At 36.4% G+C, this 22,900-nt stretch overlaps 1 protein-coding gene across 1 annotated transcript in view; it reads left to right on the plus strand.

Annotated features, from left to right (window-relative positions):
- Positions 1–22,900, plus strand: part of LOC116574059 (E3 ubiquitin-protein ligase MYCBP2) — a 211,509-nt gene that overhangs the window by 183,501 nt on the left and 5,108 nt on the right. Inside the window, exons 63-76 of the mRNA XM_032314603.1 lie at positions 3,336–3,416; positions 4,445–4,711; positions 5,179–5,462; positions 6,865–6,961; positions 9,529–9,648; positions 11,200–11,301; positions 12,009–12,137; positions 12,511–12,643; positions 13,833–13,936; positions 15,946–16,134; positions 16,936–17,043; positions 18,236–18,445; positions 21,087–21,194; positions 21,845–22,010. Coding sequence (XP_032170494.1) covers positions 3,336–3,416; positions 4,445–4,711; positions 5,179–5,462; positions 6,865–6,961; positions 9,529–9,648; positions 11,200–11,301; positions 12,009–12,137; positions 12,511–12,643; positions 13,833–13,936; positions 15,946–16,134; positions 16,936–17,043; positions 18,236–18,445; positions 21,087–21,194; positions 21,845–22,010 — 2,098 coding nt within the window. The remainder of the gene's footprint in view (positions 1–3,335; positions 3,417–4,444; positions 4,712–5,178; positions 5,463–6,864; positions 6,962–9,528; positions 9,649–11,199; positions 11,302–12,008; positions 12,138–12,510; positions 12,644–13,832; positions 13,937–15,945; positions 16,135–16,935; positions 17,044–18,235; positions 18,446–21,086; positions 21,195–21,844; positions 22,011–22,900) is intronic.

A 22,900-nucleotide genomic window follows, 5' to 3' on the forward strand; every position in this document is an offset into this window, starting at 1 on the left:
TGATCTTCTTAAATTCACTTCTTAGTTCTAGAAGGTTTTTTTTTGTAGACTTTTTAGGATTTTCTTCATAGATAATCATGTTGTCTGCAAAGAAAGTTGGTTTTACTTCCTTCCCAGCCCATATGCCTTAAATTTCTTTTCTTGTGTTAGTGTAATAGCTATGGCCTTCAATACCAAGTGGTGACATTAGACATCTTTGCCTTTTCTCGATCTTAATAGGAAACATTCAGTCTTTCACCATTAAGTGTGATGTTAGCTGTAGATATTTTGTAAATGCGCTAGTCAGATTGAAGATGTTTTTTTCTATTCCTAGTTTTCTGAGAGTTTTTATCAAATGGTATTCTTTTTTTTTAAAGACTTTTATTTATTTAGTTGACAGAGAGACACAGCGAGAGAGGGAACATAAGCAGAGGGAGCGGGAAAGGGAGAAGCAGGCTTCCTGTGGAGCAGAGAGCCTAATATGGGGCTCAATCCCAGGACGCTGGGATCACAACCTGAGCCAAAGTCAGACACTTAATGACTGAGCCACCCAGTTGCCCCTCAAATGGATATTCTTAAATATTTTTCTTTTTATGCATTAAGATAATCCATATATTGCTATATGTTAGTAGATATGTCAGTGTATTTTTCTTTAATAAAAGGAAGCTAATGAACTAGGGGAGTGATAACTAAAAGGTATAGTGTTTCTTTTTTGGAGTGATGAAAATGCTCTAAAATTAACTGTGGTGATAGTTGCACATATATTTGAATATACTGTAAACCATTGAATTGTATTTTTTTTTAAGATTTTATTTATTTATTTGACAGAGATCACAAGTACGCAAAGAGGCAGGCAGAGAGAGAGAGGAAGGCAAGCAGGCTCCCTGCTGAGCAGAGAGCCCAATGCAGAGCTCGATCTCAGGACCCTGGGATCATGACCTGAGCCGAAGACAGAGGCTTTAACCCACTGAGCCACCCAGGCACCCCTGAATTGTGTATTTTAAATGACTGAATAGTATGTTAACTATATCTCAAAGCTATTTTTTTATTATGTTGGTCACCGTATAGTACATCATTAGTTTTTTGTTTTTTTTTTTTAAGAATTTATTTATTTGACTGAGAGAACAAGTGAGAGAGGGAATACAAGCAGAGGGACTGGGGGAGGGAGAAGCAGGCTTCCCGCTAAACAGGGAGCCTGATGCGGGGCCCGATCCCAGGACCCTGGGGTCATGACCAAGCCAAAGGCAGACACTCAGCTACTACCCACAGGCACCCCACATCATTCGTTTTTTATGTAGCATTCCATGATTCATTATTTGCATATAGCACCCAGTTCTCCATGTAATAAGTGCCCTCCTTAATACCCATGAGGGGACTAACCTGTCTCTCCACTCCCCTCCACTCTGAAATCCTCAGTTTGTTTCTTGGAGTCCATAGTCTCTCCTGGTTCGTCTCCCCCTCTGATTTACCCCTCTTCATTTTTCCCTTCCTTCTAATGTCCTCCGTGCTATTCCTTATGTTCCACATCTAAGTGAAACCATATGATAATTGTCTTTCTCTGCCTAACTTATTTCACTTAGCATAATCCCCTTGAGTTCCATATATGTCAGTGCAAATGGTGGCTATTCATCCTTTCTGATGGCTGAGTAATACTCCATTGTATATCTCAAAGCTATTTAAGAAAATTCTGAAAGTACTTTTAAAATAAGAAGATAAAGTAACTATAAAAAAACTCATTTGTTAATGTATAACCTAGCTAGCGTTTCAACTAGCAAGAGAATTATTCTACCAGTGTGCTTTCTTTAACAGATACAAGGCTAATGCAGTTATCTGTTCTTCTTGACTGAACTTTAATAGTTTTGTGCTTCAAGTATTTTCTCATTTCATCTAAGTTGCTAAATTGTTTGGTGCAAGTTGTTAATAATATACCCTTATTATTCTTTTAATATCAATAGAATCTGCAGTGATGTATCTTCTTTTATTACTTCTTTCCATCTGCTTTGTGTTTGATTTGTTCTTTTTCTAGTTTCAAAGACTTGAGATCTTTTTTTATAAGTAATGGTACAATTTTCTTTTCAGCACTGCTTTAGTCAAGTGTTACAAATTTTGGTGTGTTGGTTATATGTTTTTTTCTCTTTTCATTAGTTCAGAATATTTTTTTTTATTTCCATTTTGATTTCTTCCTTGACCCTTGGATAATTTAGAAGTTTCTTATTTAGTTTCTCAATATTTGGGGATTTTTCAAATAGCTTTCTGTTACTAATTTCTAGTATAATTCACTGAGGTCAAAGAATATTCTTTGTATAATTTCAGGTCTTTTAAAAATGTTAAGATTTGAATTCTGACTCACATATTTTAGCGAATATCCACATGCACTTGAAAAGAAGTCGAACTCTGTTTTTGTTTTGTGAGGAGGCTCTATAATTATCTGTTCAATTTGGTTGATAGTTTTGTTCAAGTCTTCAGGAGCTTTACTGATTATCCTTTATTCATTTACTTACACTTTCAAGTGCAGAGAAAATTTTGAAGTGTCCACCTGTATATGTACTTGTCCATTTGGGTTTGAGTTTACCTGGTTGCAAACTTCATTTGTCTGATAGGCACCAAAATTATATGGTTTTGTAGATGATCAGCTCTTTTTCATTAAGGTTGGCATTGCATGCTCTTGTAGCTTTCTCTATCCTAAGAAAAGTGAAACTGAGAGTCATTTTTTATTCTTAGAAGAGAAGCTTTGTGTTACTTTCCTTACCTGTAAAATCAAACATCAAATTTACCTTATGGGCTTGTTCTGAAGATTAAATAAGAGTATTTGTGTGTGTGATAACTATATGGCTGTGTATCTGAACCTTAGGAGAGTACCATTCACATAATAAGCACTATAAAACGCCAGCCTTTATTTCTCTTCTTATGATATGTTCCTTTGACTCCTGTTAGCAGTAGATTAGCCTACTCTAAGAATACCATTATCATAGAGTTTTGTTAGGATATTTCCCTTTTAATCAAATATCATTTTCAGAGTTGTTCTAATAACTAAATGTAGGATCCTCACAATTTAGAAATAGATGTAATTAAAGTGAATCAAATTGACAGATTAAGGAAGTTCATGAAAAAGTAGTATGCTTCTCTGGATTTCTTAAATTCAAAATTTTTTCTTTTTTTCTTGGAGTCATTGTTAGCCAATAGTGGTTTCTTCAAACCTTACCCTTTGTCTTAGTGTTACAGACTCAGTTTAAAATAAATTCACCTTATAAAAAATACCTGCATAGTTAATTCTTAAGATACTTTAAGATCAAATATACAAATTTTATTCAAAGAACCTGGTGGGGTTTTTTTTTCTTCCCTTTTTGTGTGTAAAGGCAACATCAGATGCTGACCTGAAAGAACATATGGTTGGAATCATATTCAGCAGGAGTAAGCTGACTAATTTACAAAAACAGGTTGGTAAATAGTCATTTCATTGTCTTCATCAGCTTTTGTTTTTAGGGTGTAAAGTATTTTCCAAAATTTATGGAAGCTTTTTTATGCTGACTCTTATAGGTCCTGTAGACTGTATCTGCCTTTTTCTAGAGACGAAGGAGTGTATAGGCATACCTGCATCACTTTAAAGATTTTGTTATGAATGTTAACTTTCTTACCTTACTACTATTTGTTATTTTTCATTTTCAGGTAGATTGTTTTATTTTGGTGTCAAATATCCAGATATATCAAAGCTCATTAGCATTTTCTGTGTTCCTTTTCCCACTCTTCTTTTGTGTCAGTTGATTTTTTTTTTCCTGAGCAATTATAGTGTTAACTAAATCAGTGTTAATATTTTTAATTATAAAGAGGTGGGGTAGTGCTAGATTGTTCATATAATGGAGTACCTAGATGACATAATAATCAGCCCTTCAGAAGTCAAATAAAACACTGGTTTTAAATTAGCCCATCATTTTAACTTTCAACTTGTTAAATCAGTAAATTTATTTGTGCTTTGTCTTTTTAACAATGTATCATTGAATCTTAGATTCTACCAGTTATAAAATGTGCTGTATTTCATGTATCGCTAAAAAAAGGAAATTTGCTGCCAGTTACATTATGAATGCCATCAATTATAAAACACATTATGAATAGAAATGCTAATGATATCTGGAAGGAAGTATGGCTTAGAAGTGATAAATTATGGTAATTTGCTTTTGTTTGATGTCTTAAACCACAGGCAGGGGTATTGGCAACTTGTATATAAATAGTTTCTACATAGTAGCTGATTTAAATGTTAAGATTTTTATTCTGCTAGAATTTCTGCTAGAAATCTGCTAGATTTTCTTAATTGTTTATAAGATGAATTAAGATAGTATGATGGAAATTAATGGGGAGAAATAATTAAATTGACTGTCAACTAATATTCTTGTCTTTTTTTTTTTACTAGAAGTAGTACATCAGATTTGCAAGTAGGTTTTTACATATCCTTTATGTTGTCTTTAAATAGGTGTGTGCTCACATCGTCCAGGCTATTCGCATGGAAGCCACCAGAGTTCGCGAAGAATGGGAACATGCTATATCAAGCAAAGAAAATGCCAATTCTCAGCCCAATGATGAAGATGCCTCCTCTGATGCTTACTGCTTTGAGCTGCTCTCTATGGTCTTAGCCCTGAGTGGCTCTAACGTGGGCCGCCAGTATCTGGCTCAGCAACTAACTCTACTCCAGGATCTCTTTTCACTGCTCCATACGGCCTCTCCTCGAGTCCAGAGACAGGTGACTGGTCATTCCACCTACCTTTTGGCTTACTTGTTCCTCAAAACACTTAAAAATTACATTATCAAAGAGGATCACCTTAAAGTCTTAACTGTTGATCTTTATTTTTTGTTACTTGGTTTTTTTGAATTGCATTTTAACTCCATGCTTTTTATTTTTGACTCATTGTAATGAGAATATGGAAGAACAAAATATGTTCTATTTTACTACTGTGCTGTTGCTCTACTAATTGTCTTGTTACCATGGGATGTGTAATGTTTCTTTATTCTTGACCAAATAAAGACATATTTTTTTCTTGCTGCCCTGGAGGGGTAATTACCACTTCAGAAATTAAAATAGTGTTTAAATCATATTTTTGTCCTTCTGAAAGCTTTTGGAGTCCTAGAACACCCGCTAGGCTCATTTTAAAAAATGAGAACTTTAGAACAACAGTCTTTAAGATGAATTCTTTCCTTTTTTCTTATCAGGTAACCTCCTTACTAAGACGAGTATTGCCTGAGGTGACCCCTAATCGTCTGGCCAGCATCATAGGAGTAAAATCCCTTCCCCCAGCAGATATCAGTGATATCATTCACTCAACAGAAAAAGGAGATTGGAATAAACTAGGTATCTTGGACATGTTTCTGGGATGCATTGCCAAAGCACTCACAGTACAGCTAAAAGCCAAAGGAACTACCATCACAGGAACAGCTGGTACCACTGTGGGCAAAGGTGTTACCACAGTTACTCTTCCAATGATTTTCAATTCCAGGTTGGTCATTACATCTGCTTTAGTAGTAAAATAGTAAATCCTATTTGGAGAATTAAAACAGGATTTCAAATTCCACCTTGTTTGCTTGTTTACCAAATAGAAGCCATAAACAACTAATGCATGTATAAAAGAGAATGCTGTATATAACCAAGGTGTAGTTTCAGGTTAATGGGGAGAGGAAGGTATGTTTGTATGTTGAATATAATGTTGGAATACTTCTCATGTAGAAAAAATATTGTAGGCCCCTGTCTCACACATATCCAAAAGTAAATTTGAGATCAATTAAAGCTTTATGTATATTTCCTTTAAAAATTTACTAGGACAAATTAAAGAAGATTATTTCTGTAATCTTCAATCCAGGAAGACCTCCTTAAAACACAGAATACAAATGTCACAGAGGAAAAATTCTCAGATTTGGCTACATAAAAATGAAGGATAATTATATGAAAATGTTTTTAAAATATAAACTGACCTGAAAATATTTAACACCTATATAGTAGAGAATAAATTATTAATCATAATATTTTAAAAATGACTATAAATTAATGAGAAAAGACAAACAACTGATAGAAAAATATATGACCAGAGAGTTAGTTCCAAGAAGAAAAATTACAAATGCCAGTAGACAAAAAAAAAGACACTTAACTGGGAATCAGAGATATGTAGATTAAAACAGTAGGACAATATCTTTGTCTTGGCAGCATTATGAAGAAATAGGCATTTTTTTTATGGAATCTAATATAGATTACTACAGCCTTTTTTGGATGTCAGTTTAATAACATATCACTGTATTTAAAATATGCCTATCCTTTGACCTACCAGTTCTACTTCTAGATGTTTATACATGTGTACAAAAATATATGCAAGGAAGTTTGTTACAGAATTGCGTATAACAGCAGAAGATTAGACATCCAGAACAGTCTAGTCAAAGAGCCAGTCCATGATATTAAGTAGTACCAGAATATAAATCAGTGTGTTGTTTTCTTCATCTAGATAGTTTTAGGAAAGAAAAAAAAAAAAGTCAGCTGAAATAAAGAGTAGTATACTCAGTGATATAGTTGACATATTCTGGTGCAAGCTCTTAATATCTCTCTCTATGTGGATTGGTAACAAATAGTTCGTGGGTCTGTGAATATGCTTTGAACAGCTCTGTTCTAGAAGATGCAGGCTACAAAAATAATATACAAACAAATACGTGGAAGGGAACATGTATCAGAATAGCTACTCTCAGGGTTGAAGTTGAATATCTTACAGGTGATACTTTTGATTAATTTCTTTTTAAAATTCTTTAGTTGTTTGAATCATTTAAAAAATTAAAATGCATGCTGAAATATAGCAGTTTTCATCATATTTATCTGTAACTGTCACTGGTTGGTTTGCAAATGCTGACTTTTCTTTGTAGTTATGTCCGTCGAGGTGAAAGTCATTGGTGGATGAAGGGCTCAACTCCTACCCAAATCTCAGAGATCATCATTAAACTTATCAAGGATATGGCAGCAGTGAGTTCCCATCCTCCTGATCATTATGTCATTGAAGTACAGTCAAAATCTGATTAAAAGAAGGAGTTTATTCTGCTATCTTAATAGCAGAAGTACATTGGTGTTATTTTGCTTTACTTAAAGCCTCTGTTTAGTAGGTTAACTATCGTGCCGTCTGTCTTTTCAGTCAGTGATTAATTTGTCCTTTGGGAAAACTGTTCATTTCAAGCTTTCCAGTTAATTTACTTGCAAATTGTTATATTAGTCTTCTAAGACTTAAAAACTTAAAAAATGAAATATACTTTTTTTGAGCCTGACAAATCAAAACCCTAAAGGAAAAACAAAAGTTTCTCCTTTTCTTTAGTTCTCCTGGTTTATAAACCTTTTACTCTTCTTTATTAACATTCTCTGTCATTGTCGTTAGATGTTCTTTTCGGCGAGATCTGGGAGTGTGGAAAAAAGGGAATTACTTCTCAAAGTACCGGGCTCTTATTGGTTGCTCCACAATGCTAGTTTCCTCACATTCCATTATATTTTCAGGCTCATGAGGGCAAGATGCTGTGAAATGTGGGCTTCTGAGAGAGAGATTAGACAAAACATCTTGGAGGAAGAGGAAGTGGAACTGCCTCTTAAGAGATTGATAGCAAATGGATGGGAGACAAGAGAGGATATTCTCGGGATATAGAAAGTTCTGTCACTTTTCCCAACAGCAAGGACATTTCCTCAATTGGAAAAATGAAACAAGATGAGATTGGGAGGGAGACAAACCATAAGTGACTTTTAATCTCACAAAACAAACTGAGGGTTGCTGGGGGAGGGGGGTTTGGGAGAAGGGGGGGGGATTATGGACATTGGGAGGGTATGTGCTTTGGTGAGTGCTGTGAAGTGTGTAAACCTGGTGATTCACAGACCTGTACCCCTGGGGATAGAGTATTATGCCTCCATCAGAAAGGATGAATACCCAACTTTTGTAGCAACATGGACGGGACTGGAAGAGATTATGCTGAGTGAAATAAGTCAAGCAGAGAGAGTCAATTATCATATGGTTTCACTTATTTGTGAAGCATAACAAATAGCATGGAGGACATGGGGACTTAGAGTGGATAAGGGAGTTGGGGGAAATTGGAAGGGGAGGTGAACCATGAGAGACTATGGACTCTGAAAAACAATCTGAGGGTTTTGAAGGGACGGGGGGTGGGAGGTTGGGGGAACCAGGTGGTGGGTATTATAGAGGGCACGGATTGCATGGAGCACGGGGTGTGGTGCAAAAATATTGAATACTGTTATGCTGGAAATAAAAAATAAAAAAAAATAAAAAATAAAAAATAAACACACACAAAAAAAAAAAGGAAAAATGGATAACTTTCTCACTTTTCAATAAGTCTTTCTCAGCATGTTCACTGGATGAAAATACCAAGGAATAATATTTAGGAACACCTTAATTCTGTGGTAGACAGGTGTTTATGTTCAGCAAAAACCAAGTTATTAGTTGTAGGGTCACCTGGATGGCTCAGTTGGTTAAGTGACCATCTTCGGCTCCGGTCATGATCTCAGGGTCCTGGGATCGAGCGCTGCTTCAGGCTCTCTGCTCAGTGGGGAGCCTGCTTCTCCCTCTCCTTATGCTCCCCCTGCTTATTCTCTTGCTCTGTCTCTCAAATAAGTAGATAAATAAAATCTTTGTAAATAAATAAATAAAAGAGGTTTTTTTTCTTTTTATTTGAACCCATTTATGCTCACCAGTTCTAGTGTTCATCTAAAAGCAATTCACTTATCTATATATTTTGTGTTCAATAACAAGTCTTCATAATCAGAATTTCTGGAGCATAGATACTTTAGTACTACTTTTTTTTTTTTAAATATTTTATTTATTTATTTTGGGAGAGAGAGTGAAAGAGAGCATGAAAGGGGTGAAGGTCAGAGGGAGAAGCAGACTCCCCGCAGAGCTTGGAGCCCAGTGCAGTCCTCGATGCAGGACTCGATCCCTGGACTCCAGGATCATGACCTGAACCCGAAGGCCGTGGCTTAACTAACTGAGCCACCCAGGCCCCCGATACTTCAATACTTCTGTTATGTTTTTATCTAAATGTAAGAGAAAATACTCTTGAGCTCCATAGAAAAAGAGTATGAGAACCTGATTTTTTATTTACTTTCCAATCATTAAAATAGTGATTAGAAGTTGAATGTTTCATAGAGTTGTGAAGGATTTTTATTTCAGAAGTATGCCCCTGAATCTAAAGCTGCACTCACAGGGGCATGTGGTAGCTCAGTCGGTTGATCGTCCAACTCTTGATTTCCAGCTCAAGTCATGATCTCAGGGTCATGAGATTGAGCCCCACAGCAGGCTCCTCACTCAACAGGGAGTCTTCTTTCTTCTTCTCCCTCTCCCTCTGCTCTTCCCCCAACTCATGCACTCTCTCTCTGGCACTCTCTCTCTCTCTTTCCCTCTCTCTCTCAAATAAATAAATAAAACCTTTTTTTAAAAGTTGCACTAACAAGTCTTTCCTTTTGATGAGTTTTATCTAAGAGAAGAGAATTCAATATTACTATTATACATGTCTGGTTACTTATTATTCTCTCTTTCTCAATAGGGTCATCTGTCTGAAGCATGGTCCCGAGTGACAAAAAATGCCATTGCAGAAACCATCATTGCCTTGACCAAGATGGAGGAAGAATTTAGATCTCCAGTGAGATGTATTGCAACAACTAGGGTAGGAGTTTCTTTTTATGTGGTCTTTATCATTGCAGTAATTAGTTTGAACAAACTTAATTGAATAAATCAGCTTAATCCAATTTTTTACCAAAAACTATATTTACTGAAAAAGTGTGACAGCTTTTTTGAATTATGAACTAAGTATAGTGGTTATAAACGCTCACTGTTATGTGTTCTTTATTTCGTTTTTGTTATTTTGGGGAGGCTAAGGATCATCTGGTTAGAAAAGGCCTAAGTTCCATTATGTTGTCTTTTCTAGTAATGTCTTTACTGTAGCTTACACAGTAAACTCAGTGTCAGCCTTATGCTTAGATAGACTGAAGCTCCTTCAAAGACAAGGCCCTCCCTTACTCATTTGGTATGGCCTAATTATTATAAAGCAAAGCCTTACCTATTGGATTTACAGACCTCACTTTTTTAAAAAGCAAAAAGTGTAAGCCCTGGACAAGGTGAGGCAGACTCTCTTAGCTAGTGAGTAGGATTGCATTCTTTAGGTGAGACAATCGGTAGTCACTTTGACCTACCAAATTTCATGTCCCATGTACATCCAAAAGAGATTAGGGGTTTCCTTGAAGCAGGGATGTGTGGCAGCATTAGGAAGAAGTAAACACTAACAGAAATTGCTTGATTTAATCTTCTGAAGTCTGGAAAGGAAGACAGGACTGTCTTTTCTCTGGGGCAGGAAAAGCTGCTTGATGCCGTGCTGCTGGTGAGGGACCTGTGAAGCAGTTCCTCGAACAGCAGAGTTCTAGCACCACGCACTGCGCATGCTTTCCTTCTGCCACCCCCGTTTCTCCTTGCACACTTCATGCTTCTGTTTCTCCTTTTTCTATTTTTCCTTGTCTTCTCTTCATGTCCGGTGACACTCATACGCACTTCTTAAATAACTCTTTTTCATTATTTCAGTTCTGTTCAGTTTTCAGTTCAGAAATATATCCTTCCGTGAAAAACTGAAGCTCACCCTTTAAGCCCCAGAAAGTTTTAAACTGTTTCTGAGGGCTATTTTCTAAAGTTTTCTAGACATTTACTTACTTCTGACAAAGTATACCAAGGATAGTGCTAGGCATTTAGGGGTATACAGAGACTTCTGAGGAGCTGCTATTATCCAGAAGGATTTAATATGTACCCAACCACTCCTGGGACTGTGTAAAATGAAAGTCATCGTGCCACCTTGCTTGGAACATAGTGCCTCAGGCAGATGACACTTAGATGGGAAGATTTGCAAGAAGCATCGGTACAGTAAATATTGAATATGTAAATTCATTTACTGATACATTGCTTCCTTAGTAGACCAATAAAGGATAATGTTATATGTCAGGTAAAAACCAGAATGGTTCATCCAGCAGCAGTCAGTAAATATTTGAGTGCCTACTGTGCCTATGGCCCATACAGCAGTGAGCACGTGTGCCTGGTACCTGAGTGCCAGTGGGTATCCATGTATTTTCAAATTCAGCTAGCATTTATTGAGCTATTACAATGTGTCAAACAGTCAGTACTTTACAAGTCTTTTCTGAAAATTCAGTATTGTGACAGCCTTTCCTTTTAATAGCTCTGGCTTGCTCTAGCTTCACTGTGCGTGCTGGATCAGGACCATGTAGATCGTCTCTCTTCGGGGAGATGGATGGGAAAGGATGGACAGCAAAAACAAATGGTAAGAACAGAATTGTTTATAAAAATGTATCTTGTTTTTCTTTATAAGTAAGCTCTAGCTTAGCATTTTAAAAAAATTTAAAAATTTAAAAAAAGAATCTGCAAGTCCAAATTCCACACTTAGCAGAAAATTGTGGCACATTGCCCATGGTCATCTCACAAGTCTGTTTCACTTAGGGTCCCCTCTTCATAGCGTGTTAGAGGCTTTAATTATATAAAAGAGCTTTATCAGTCTTATGGTAAGAAGGAAATAAGAGCAGTAAGTGAGGCACCATAACATCTCATTTATTCACAAATACACAGTACTTAAAGTAGTTTGATAGGTATCCCTAGGTGCACTGGGAGGGAAGACTTTATAGAGGCCCTTCCAACATTTTCTCACTAAGGTTCAAGTTTCAAAATGAATCATTTATTCATTTAGCATACAGAATGTTTGAACATAGGGGGAAGAAAGTTGCTTAACTCATTAATCAAAGTATACATGCTTATTTTATTAATCATTGAAACTGTTCAGCACATTAATTATTGAATTAAGGGCTTTTGTACTTGAGTACACTTGCCATAATTCTGTTTAATGTTCAGATTCTAAATTCCTAATAGACTTCAGAACAATAACGTTATTGTTGTGAATAAATTACATTCCATTTGTATGAGCATCTGGGACATTCTTGCAAATGTAATATGACATGTGAAAATGCCTTGTTTCAGCCTATGTGTGACAACCATGATGATGGAGAAACTGCAGCTATCATCTTGTGCAACGTATGTGGAAATCTGTGCACTGACTGTGACAGATTCCTTCATCTTCATCGGCGAACCAAGACTCATCAAAGACAGGTGCCGGCTTCTGTCTGTACACGCAGAGCAGTTTCTGGAGCATAGGATACATTCAGTAAATTTTAAAATAAATGTGGGAAGGAGGCTTGCTGTGATGGGAAGAAAGGGACTTTGTGGTCAGAGCCTCAGTGGAGTTCCTAGCTGCCTCATTTATCACTGTGTAAATCAAGACAGTCGGCTAACCTGAGACTTAGTTTCCACATTTATAAAAATGGGGTCATTGTCAAGATTCAGGACAAGACTACAAATGTCCGAAATTCTTAGAGTGCTTAGTAAATAAAAGCTATTTTTGTTATTGAGTAATTAAATTTTATACTTCCTTCTTCAGAGTGAAAAATAAAATATTTTTCCCTTTTCTTTAATGAAACAATAGGTCTTCAAAGAAGAAGAAGAAGCTATCAAGGTTGACCTTCATGAAGGTTGTGGTAGAACCAAATTGTTCTGGTTGATGGCACTAGCAGATTCTAAAACAATGAAGGCGATGGTGGAATTCCGAGAGCACACAGGTAGCAGAGGATTTAGGATTGAACCATGCCTGCTGCTTAGGATTTAATTAGATGTACTTTACTTACTATGAATTACTTAATGTGGATTATTTGGGGTATATTCTGATAACTATGGAATCATTAGTCACTGTTTGTTGTTACATGTTCCGGACAATGTTCTATAGCAGAGAGGCATTAGACTTCAAGTAAGGAGATCTGCTTTGTCATTGACTAGATATGTGCACTCAAGCAAGTCATTTTATCCCCAAAACACATGGTTTACTAAAGTAAATCTGGTTGAGATTCTCAGCTTAAAGTTACATTGAATCTTACAGATTCTTAATTTTCATTACCTTTATAGTCTGACTGACACAAATTTATGATGTTGGAGTTAGTAAAAATCTGAAAAAATATAACTCCACTCATATTAATTTTTCATGCTAGAGAGCATGGTCTTTTTTTCTCCTGGCTGATTTTTTTTTTCTCCTATAGTCTATCAGAGTCATATATTACATTAATAAATGTTCTAATGTTGAACCATCCTTGTATTCATGAGTTAAGCTATTCTTTTTAAAAATCTATTTTTCCAGTAAATATTGCTGAATTCCATTTATTACTGTTATATTTAGAATTTTGGTATCTGTGTTATAAAATGAGTTTGGTCTGCATTCATATCTTCCTGTCCTTTTCCTGTTGTTCTGTTCTTGTTTTATGGCTTGTGTTCCTTCTTTCTGTTTCAGACATTTAATTTCCTTTTCATATTGCTCTGTCAGTGCTAGTTCCTTGGATGGGAATTCTTCTTTTTTTCAAGCTTTCATATTCTCTAACAATAGGTTTTCTTCTATGCCTTGTAATTTTGTTATTATAGAAATTCTTAAAGGTTTATCTTTCTTCTGTATAATCTTACATAACCTTTATTATTCTGTTTTGTCTGAAACTATGCTTTTGGAGCTGGTATTTGCCTTATCTGCTCAACCTCTTATGTGTTTGACTTCTAATAGGTCTTTAGTTTCTTGTTCCTTTTTTTGTGTTTAGTTACCTTATAATTAGGACGTCTTAACAACCCTTCCACTGTAAAACTGCCCGGCTGGTTTCCCAGTGATAGCAGACTGATACTAACCTGATTTTCCTGTAGGTTTTTTCTATTAATTGTGTTAAAATATGTAGAAAACCTATTCTTGAGAATTTTTCTTTTTCTTCTTGAACCTAGGCAAGCCAACCACAAGTAGCTCAGAAGCATGCCGCTTCTGTGGTTCCAGGAGTGGAACAGAGTTATCTGCTGTTGGCAGTGTGTGTTCTGATGCAGACTGCCAGGTGAGTATATGCTTAGATAGTCAGGCTGTCCCAATAAGGAATAGCATGTATTCCCTCGTGATGTATTTACTTCATGTTAAATAAGAGTTACAGCTCAGCTCAGCATCACTTCAGTTTTCTAAATTAATATAATCCCCATGTCAAGACCTAAATGCTTTATCAGAGCTAGAGAATGATCAGATAAATTTCTCAAACCCCAATAGACAGTGTGTGTTTATCAGCTATCACCATAATAAATATTTAATGTTTGCTCTTGTGCTAGAAAAAGGTAAAAATCTCTGGACTGCATTTCCTTGACCTCTTACCTACTTTATTCACTTATTTCCCTACAATCAACTTCTAGTATTTGAGAGTTCTTTAGTCCTGAACATCCATACACATATTTCATGCCATCCAGATATTTTCAGTTCCTCAGTTCAGTTAGCAAGAACTTGGATAGGGCTCAGCTAATGAAAGATACCTGTATGTTGTTTATACCCATTTTAGTGAGGGGATAGGTGGTGATTGGGAGATTATATATCCAGAAATTTTTTGCTTCATGACTACACACAAAAGTAAATAGATTAAAATTATATTTCCCTTTTTATCAGCATTCCCTTTATGCGAAGTGAAATTTTTTAAATCACATGAAAAGAAAAATTTCACACTGAAAATTTTAAATTAAAATTTAGAAATTACACACTAAAAAAATTTGCTAATAATTCTTAAGTTACATTCAGTTAAAGAATAAAAATAGGGGCACCTGGGTGGCTCAGTGAGTGAAGTGTCTGCCCTCTGTTCAGTGGGATAGAGCCTCCTATCGGCTCCTTGCTCAGCAGGGAGCCTGCTTCTACCTCTCCCTTTGCCCCTCCCCCTGCTTGCTTTCTCTCTCTGTCTCTCTCTCTCTCAAATAAATAAATAAAATTTTAAAACAAAAAAGTGATGGGATGCCTGGGTGGCTCAGTCAGTTAAGCATCTGCCTTCAGCTCAGATCATGATCCCAGGGTCCTGGGATCCGAGCACCGAGTTGGGCTCCTTGCTCAGTGGGGAGCTTGCTTCTTCCTCTGCCTTCTCTGCCTGCTGCTCCCCATGCTTCTGGGAGCTCTCATGCTCACTCACTCTCTTTTATATAAATAAAATCAAGTCAGGAAATGACAGATGCTGGCGAGGATGCGGAGAAAGGGGAACCCTCCTACACTGTTGGTGGGAATGCACACTGGTGCAACCACTCTGGAAAACAGTATGGAGGTTCCTCAAAATGTTGAAAATAGAACTACCCTATGACCCAGCAATTGCACTACTGGGTATTTACCCTAAAGATACAAATGTAGTGATCCGAAGGGGCACGTGCACCCGAATGTTTATAGCAGCAATGTCCACAATAGCCAAACTATGGAAAGAACCTAGATGTCCATCAACAGATGAATGGATAAAGAAGAGGTGGTATATATACACAATGGAATACTATGCAGCCATCAAAAGAAATGAAATCTTGCCATTTGCAACAACATGGATGGAACTAGAGGGTATCATGCTTAGCGAAATAAGTCAAGCAGAGAAAGACAACTGTCATATGATCTCCCTGATATGAGGAAGTGGTGATGCAACACGGGGGGTTAAGGGGGTAGGAGAAGAATAAATGAAACAAGATGGGATTGGGAAGGAGACAAACCATAAGTGACTCTTAATCTCACAAAACAAACTGAGGGTTGCTGGGGGGAGGGGGGTTGGGAGAAGGGGGGTGGGGTTATGGACATTGGGTATGTGCAATGGTGAGTGCTATGAAGTGTGTAAACCTGGCGATTCACAGACCTATACTCCTGGGGATAAAAATACATGTTTTTAAAAAATAAAAATTTTTTTTAAAAATCTTTTTTGAAAAAAAAAAGAATAAAAATGACTTTATTGTTATATAGCCTTAATATGTATTTCCTGTGGGAACTATCTTAGAATATTAATATAATTGATATAATTATCAGGGTGTGTGCCTTTTTGATATTTTCTATGCCATTATAATTTATCTCTAATAGGAATATGCTAAGATAGCCTGTAGTAAGACGCATCCCTGTGGCCATCCATGTGGAGGTGTCAAGAATGAAGAGCACTGTCTGCCCTGTCTACACGGCTGTGACAAAAGCGCCACCACGCTGAAGCAGGACGCCGATGACATGTGCATGATCTGCTTCACCGAGGCGCTCTCGGCAGCACCAGCTATTCAGGTTGTCTCAGCTTCTAAAGCATTCGGTGTGCCTGGAATCTAACATGGGAAATAGAAGTGTATCTGTGAAATAAACAGATTCCTGGACTGTTCACGTCCTTGGGGGAAAATGTGCCCCTGGTGCCTCCCAGTGTTTTGAGGAGCCGATTCCGTCCCTATATGTTCTGTTTCCATTTTGTGTGCTCAGCTTTACTTTGTCATTTGTGTGAGCCTATATAATCAACAAAATATAAAATGTTCATAGGGAGGAAAAAACAATTAGATTATCTAGTAACTATTCTTAATTTCTAAAACACGGAATGGTAGCACTGTGTGATTAGTGTATACATAGTAGTACACATCTCTCCATACATAATGTATATGCCTACATCTATATTATTAATGATATTATTGAAGTTACTGTTTGCTAAATATATCTTTTTAAATTTGACCACTGGTTTATATTTTCAGTTCTTATGATTCCAAGGTAAATGAATAGTCTCCAAAAATAAATCAACTCTTTAATAAAATCAGTAGTTCCTTCCTTCTATGAAATACAGAAAGGAATAATTTTAAATTGCTCCCTAACCTGACTTACTCTTTATAAGGTGGCATTAATATGCAAGTGGTAATAAATTGGAACAAGCTAAAGACCTAGTTAATGATATTTCATGAGTAACAGAAATGGGCGGAAATTCATTTTCCTAAACTTGATTTTTCTCTTATCTGCTTTAACTAGCACCTTCATTGAATAATCTGCCAGTTATTCAAGCGTATATCATTATCACATTTGCTTATATCCCTCTTTTTTTTTTAATTTAAGCTGGACTGCAGTCATGTATTCCACTTACAGTGCTGCCGACGAGTTTTGGAAAACAGATGGCTTGGTCCGAGGATAACATTTGGATTTATATCTTGTCCCATTTGCAAGGTATGGAGAGATTCAGAAATTATCTACTTTCTATCTATTTTTATTTTTATCTTTATCTTCATCTTTTAGAATAAATGCTTCCACATCTCTTGGTGTCCTTCCCAGTTTACTTTTTCCTCCCAGCCCCCATCAGTCTTACTCTTTTCATCCAGGTGATGCCAGAGAATATTGTAAGATCCCTCTGTTTGTTATAATGCATTTCAAAATGTGAGTGTCAGTTAAAAGCTGATTAAGTGGAGTTAAACATACTGTATCAGAAAATTCATTTAGATATCATGCATTAAAGGGGGTTTGTCACCACTTTTAGACCCTTCAGAGTTCAGATTGTGCAACATGACAACGGATGACTACCAAAATGAATGAGCCTGTGGTGCTTGTAGACTCTGACACCTGCCATTCAAGATGAAGTCTGGGTTTTCATCATGATTAAAGATGAAGCCTGAAAAAACAAGTTTCTTTTAGAATCTTAGGTAAAATAAGGAGAAAATTATTGACATTTTGCCACACAAAGTGACCACTTATTTTGGCAAGCCAGTGATGATTAATTTTAAAAAAAAAACCAAAAACCTTTGTTTAAGATTGTGATTGACCATGCCTTCTCAATTCATTCTTCATTTCTTTTTGTTCTCTTAAGATGTGCAGACTGGTATAAAAGGGTTTAACATAGAAAGACAGCACAGTCATTGCTTAGTTAGACGGAGGAACAATCAATAGGATTGTAGTAATTTGCTTTCTCTTCTCATGTGGTGCCACAAAGAAAGGTCACATTTAGGAAATGATATATGAACATGATATAGAAAATACTACCTCCTCATTGCTGTTACCTGGCGTCTACCCAGCCCCAAGGAACCACACAGAGGGAGTATGTCTTATTTGTGGCAGCAAGGCAAACTTTATTCCCAGAAGAGCTAAGGCAACCAGAGGTAACATTTCAGACTCAGGAAATATGAAGCTAATGAAACAGAATTTTCGTGCTATATGTCCCATTTTCCCCTATTGTCCCTGATCTTAGAAAAATACAGGCTTGTGAGGATTTTACAGATTTATTTCTAACCGGCATTTTATTGAGAAAACATTCACTCTCTGGTGATCTCCTGGCGTAGTGCTTATTAGTCTTAGGTACCCACTTAAATATTTATTGGATTCATAGATAAATGATTTTGCTAAGGAATGTTTATTTTTTAAATTTCAGAACAAAATAAATCATATAGTATTAAAAGACCTGCTTGATCCAATAAAAGAACTCTATGAGGATGTCCGAAGAAAAGCCTTAATGAGATTGGAATATGAAGGTTTGCATAAGAGTGAAGCTATCACAACTCCTGGTGTGAGATTTTATAATGACCCAGCTGGCTATGCCATGAACAGATATGCATATTATGTCTGCTACAAATGCAGAAAGGTATGCTATAAATTAAACTAGGAATTTTTAAGAACTGGAGATTACTTATGTGATTCAGATTCTGACCTGAATTGTATAATGATATCTAATTCTTACATCTTAAGTCTGAAGTTAAATATCAAAAAGCTTGATACTACATTTGAAGTTGAATTCTTTTTTTACTTAATTTGTTTGGGTTTTTTTTTTTTCTTTTTTTTTTTTTTTAACCTTTACATACTATTTCCAAATCATGCTCTGTTGCTCTACCCAAGCTGCTTGACATAAGTAATCTCCTGCTAGGCAAACCATTTGATTCTTAAATAAACGTCTCCTACTTGACTCTTTTCACCATTTTCTCATTAAAATTCCTTGGCTTCCGGGATAGTACTCATGATATCCTTCCATTCTGGTTGGTTGTCTTTAACTCCTTTTCATTCACCTCCTCATTACATATTTAGTTTCTTAGCACTGTATTCATGCCTAATAATAACCTCCTTACCTTTGCTGAGCTCCTGTATATCCATGTCTTTGCCAAACATCTGTACCATTCTTCCAAAATTTTTGAGATTTAGATCAAAATATTTACTGCTTTCCACACATTTGAATTTCTCACAAATCTCTTGAGTTCTTTTTTTCTGTTACATCTTCCATAACCCTAATCATTTTCTTTGGTAGTTATAGTAGCCTTCTTATTCAGCCCATTGTGTGGAGCCCGTACCCCTTCCATTCCATCCTTTACACTTCTATCGCTGCTAGTAGATGAATATTTCACAACCTCAGGTCTGATGTGTCATTTTTCTGCTTCTGATCCTGTGTAGCACCTGTCCACATCTATAGTCTCATTTCCCAAAATGCTACCATTTGTGCCCCATACTACAAAATACCGAGCAGCCTACAATTGCCCAAACTCATGCCATTGCATAGGCTATTCCTCTTTATGGAATGCTCTTCCCTACTCCTCCCCTGCATTTTATCTGACCTGACACCCACCCAAAGTGACATGCTCATATGCAGAGCTAAATCTGTCTAATCACACTTCCGTTTCACCTCCTCTGTAATGTGCCCACACTTCCACTCTGCTATCACCACGTTGGTCTCTTGCATACCTTCTTTGTAGAACTCCGTATTTTGCATTATGATTACTGATTCACTTGTCTCTGTATCACTTGATAAGTCCTGTGAGAACAAAGACAGTGGTTTTCATTTCTGTTTCTCCAGCACTTGACATTAGGTTAGTTAGAGAATGAATAAATGATTGAAGCAATCTGTAAATGAAAAGTACTTAGTCTCCCAATGTAACAAAAAGAAAATACAATTAATGAATGGAAGGCTGAATAGGTGGAAAGGCAGATAAATATACACACATTCAAGGCAAGACTAATAGTTAATTCATTACCACAGGGATGACAGTCCAATGTCTAGGAAGCTAAGCAGGGAATCTGGAAAAGAGAAACAGTTGAAATAAACAGTAGACCTCAGGACAAATTAAACACTTCTGAGGCCAGATTTAGCTGGTGGATAACCATTTATAACCTCTTTATCAATGGAGCCTGTCTTTTGACCTGTTTTTCTGGTGCAGATAATAGATTTATATTGACTCATCTTGTTTATCCTCAAGTATGGACATAGCTGTGGGACAAGTTGTCCATGCAGATTGCCCCAATTATAATCGGCCTCATTTATTTTGTGTCCAGAGCAAATACAGATAAACCATCCACCAACATCATTTCATTTATCAAGTATGTATATTGGATACTGCTGAGTTCTTTATACAGTGTAGCTTTATAAATATGAGCAATCTTTAAGCAATCACCAAATTTCTCTTCCCTTCTTTTTTTAAGTAATCTCTATGCCCAACATGGGGCTTGAACTCAAAACCCCAAGATTAAGAGTCCTGTGCTGTACTGACTAAGCCAGCCAGGCACCCCTTTGTTTTCCTTTTTAAAAATTTTTGTATGATCAAAATTGATTTTTTTTTCTGTCCCATTAGCCCCAGGATTCTAATTGTGTACTAATGTTTTTTTTAGGCATATTTTTTGTACTACTGTGTTAAAATTCAGAATTTTTTTTTTTTTTTTTAGGATTTTATTTATTTGACAGACAGAGATCACAAGTAAACAGAGAGGCAGGCAGAGGTGGGGGTGGGGGCAGCAGGCTCCCTGTTGAGCAGAGAGCCCTATGCAGGGGCTCAATCCCAGGACCCTGAGCTGAAAGCAGAGGCTCAACCCACTGAGCCACCCAGGCACCCCTAAAATTCAGAAATTCCTTGAGCATATTTATCAGACCAGTAAGAGGAAACATTTACTACTTCAAAATGAGAAAAATTACTCAAACTTTGCTCTGAAAAAGCAGTTTCTCATCATTACTTAATATCTTATTCTTGATATTTATTTGGGATATTATACATTCTCTCATTATTTTGGTTTGACAGTACAGTGTTTGAACTTCCTACTATAAGCATGAGTTTATTCCAAAATTAAAGCAGATTTATTTCATACCCTGATCCACCTATACAGGCATCTACTTGGCATTGCAAGGGAGTATTTAATAGATAATAGTATTTTCTAAGACTTTTGATCTTACTTTCACTATGCTCATCCTGTATCTCCCATAGCAAGGTTGTCTTTTTTCCTGCTATAATCTAATTGTGTTCTCTTCATAGGCATATTTTGGTGGCGAAGCTCGTTGCGATGCTGAGGCTGGACAAGGGGATGATTATGATCCCAGAGAGCTCATTTGTGGTGCCTGTTCTGATGTGTCCAGGGCTCAGGTGGGCAGAACATTTTATTAGAAAGGATAGTTTAGAAATGTTAAACCTCTGTTTTTTCCAAAAATAATAATATAACTAATATTTTGGGAATAGGATAGCAGGTTTTTTGCCCAGTGTTTTCTGATGTTTATACAGCAGTATATAATTTTCCAAATTAATTCATAGATATTATTCTCTTAGATAGTATTTGTATTTTATAATTTTTGTCCTCCATGCAATAGTCACCATATTTCAACAAGTAATAAATTTCCTTAATTCATTTTCTTAAACCTACAGCCACAGTTTTAGGTTTACCTCACTCCAATCTTCGAAATCTTCACAATGTAGCTGTGAGACTGAGAGATAAATGAAATATCAACTATTCAGTTTGTCTGACAAGGAACAAGTCACCAGGAAATTGTCTTATTTATTAAATCAGATTGGTTCTGATAGATCTGAGATGAGAATTTGGGGCTTTCTCTAGACCCTTTGGACGAAGCCACACATTTATTCATTAATTGTTTTCATGTATCACCAGTTTTTCAGTCAGTTTTGAGAGTTATGTGTACTCAGAAAATACGAATCACTGAGCTATATATACATGACTATCTTAAGTGTAATTGAAATAGACTTGCTATAATCTTGTGTCTATGTATTTTCTTTTGTTATAGATGTGTCCAAAACATGGCACAGACTTTTTGGAATATAAATGTCGCTACTGCTGTTCAGTGGCTGTTTTTTTCTGTTTTGGAACAACACATTTTTGTAATGCTTGTCATGATGATTTTCAAAGAATGACTAGCATTCCCAAGGAAGAATTACCACACTGTCCTGCAGGTATGCTTTTAATATTTTTAAGTGATTGTGATGTATATACTTTCTGGTTTAATGATCACATGGTAACTATTCCAAGTGGCAGAAACCCAGTTTAAACTAGCCTGAAGAATCAGGGAATTTCTTGGCCCTTGTAAGCTTCTGACATTCTGAGTGAAGTAGAAAGAACACCATGGTGATGAGAGGTCAGAAGTTGTAATGGAGACAGTTGTCTGAGAAGAAGAAGGAAAATCAGCTAAAGATTAGTGAAAGAATCACTCTTTGGCACTAAAGGGCCATGTAAAGTTTGAAGTTACGAATTGATAATATAACCATTTTAAAGGATTTCTGTGATTTTTTTGTTTTTTTTTTTTGAGAAGTCTGGAACCAGTGCCATGAAATGAACAAGTGATTTGAACTTGATTTGATCTAGAATGGCTGGGCATTGGCAGTGCAGTGAGCATCAGAAAGCCAAGGGGCTAAGCCACTGAGAATACAGGACAAATGATTGTGTATGGAGGTTGGGCTGAAAAAAATAAGAATATGAAACCAAAAGAAACTGAAAAAATTGCAAGAGATTAGGAGCCTGATGGTTCCAATGAGGTGGGAAGGGAGAGAAGTAGAAGGTAGAGTAAATGTGACCATACAGGAGAATTTTACATGAGGTATATCTGAAATTGGTGAAAATACACACAAAAGTACTTACAGCACCATACACAATTTTGTTAAGGCTGGGAAACACACTCTCCTCCACTGCTTATCAGAGTGCAGATGCTAGAAACCTATAGAGAAAGCCATTTGATTGTGCCTTTCAAAATTGCAAACACATCTGCCCTTCAACGGTCCCATTTCTGGGGATATACGTACATATGTGAAGTAAATAAAAAAGGCAAATGTGCAAGCCTATTGCTTAT

This window comes from Mustela erminea, chromosome 15 (assembly GCF_009829155.1).
Source record: "Mustela erminea isolate mMusErm1 chromosome 15, mMusErm1.Pri, whole genome shotgun sequence".
NCBI lineage: Eukaryota > Metazoa > Chordata > Mammalia > Carnivora > Mustelidae > Mustela > Mustela erminea.